The sequence below is a fragment of the Fukomys damarensis genome, unplaced genomic scaffold (assembly GCF_012274545.1).
Source record: "Fukomys damarensis isolate Sample0158 unplaced genomic scaffold, DMR_v1.0_HiC HiC_scaffold_15, whole genome shotgun sequence".
NCBI lineage: Eukaryota > Metazoa > Chordata > Mammalia > Rodentia > Bathyergidae > Fukomys > Fukomys damarensis.
The window spans coordinates 65978721-65980063 of record NW_022900927.1 but is presented as its reverse complement, the minus strand read 5'-3'; the positions used below and the strand labels follow the sequence as shown (position 1 = coordinate 65980063).

At 51.1% G+C, this 1343-nt stretch overlaps 1 protein-coding gene across 1 annotated transcript in view; it reads left to right on the top strand.

Annotated features, from left to right (window-relative positions):
- LOC104856504 (LARGE xylosyl- and glucuronyltransferase 1) overlaps positions 1-1343 on the top strand; it is a 102919-nt gene that overhangs the window by 56582 nt on the left and 44994 nt on the right. The window contains exon 3 of the mRNA XM_010615935.3: positions 1214-1338. Within this exon, the coding sequence (XP_010614237.1) occupies positions 1214-1338 (125 nt within the window). The remainder of the gene's footprint in view (positions 1-1213; positions 1339-1343) is intronic.

Here is a 1343-nt window from a genome sequence, read left to right as displayed (position 1 = left end):
CTCCCTCTCTCTCCCTCTCTCTCCCTCTCTCTCCCTCTCCCTCTCCCGCTTGCCTGCAGTCGCTGTGCTCGTGGCACAGGTGCCAGCAACCCCTCCCGCATGATCAGGCTCCGTGCTTGGCCGCAGACATGGGGCCCGGCTGTGCCTTCACCGGACTCCCAGCCCCATGGGAGCATTTGGCTGAATCACTTTGCCGTCTCAGGACAGCAGAGACGATTTCCTCAGTGCTGCGTATGCGCTGCTGAGCACTGGGTACACACGCCTGTTGGGGTATTGTGAAGGATCTTTTCCCTGCAAGTGGAGGATGGCTTCCTTTGAGAGATGTTGCCTTTAAAATCGGGTTTTGCAGGATGCATAGCATTCACATGTGGACTGCTCAGTGGAGTCGGTCGTCACTGTGTTTCCTTCTCTTGCTCCTCTCCCTCTTTTTCTCTTATTCAAGTCCTTCCTTCTCCTTAGGCTCCTCTTCCCTCCCTTCCTATTTTTAAAATTACTTGTATAGGTACCTTTTAGGTATGCAGTGTAATGACATTCATCACTGGGATCTTGTACCTTTACACGACGCATCTTGGTTATTTTTCTCCCCATTCCCCTGCCCTCCCTTCAACCCCTCCACTCCTCTCTATTTTTACAGAGACTTTGTTTCCATTTTTTTCCTTTTCTTATATTAATTCAGTTTCCATCTTTCTTTACCCCTCCCACTTCCCTTTCCCCTTTTGACATTTTCTTCCAGTTTCACATCATCACATTACTAAAAGTACTACCTTTTAGTACTTATTTACACTTTCAGTGTCTCACATCAGAGAAACTATTTGGTGTTTACTCATCTGTCCTGTTTATTTCACTTAAGACCATCACCTCAATGTGCATCCGTTTAGCTGTAAATGTCTCTAATTTCTCATTCTTCGTGGCTGAGCAGTACTCCATTTTAATTTTTTAGAAACACATCTTCTTTACCAGTCTCCAGTCGATGGGCACTGGGGCTGATTCCAAGCTTTAGCCAGGACAAACTGTACAGCTATGAACACAGGTGTACATGCATCGCGGTGGCTGATTCTTTAAATCCCTTTGGGAAGAGCTGGGTCAGACGGCCCTCCAGTCTGTTCTCGGAGCCCCTTCCTGGTCAGGATGCTTTGCTGTGAAGACCGCCCACCCTGGAATCGGAGCACAGGCCCTTGTGGTCCCGGCTAACTCTGCCCTCCTCTCTCCGCAGATGGGAAGCCCGTGTCCCTGTCCCCGCTGGAGTCCCAGGCCCACAGTCCTCGGTCCCCGGCCTCCAGCCCCCGGGAGCGAGAGGGCCTGGAGGCGCGGGTGCGTGAGGTGGAGGAGGAGAACCAGGCCCT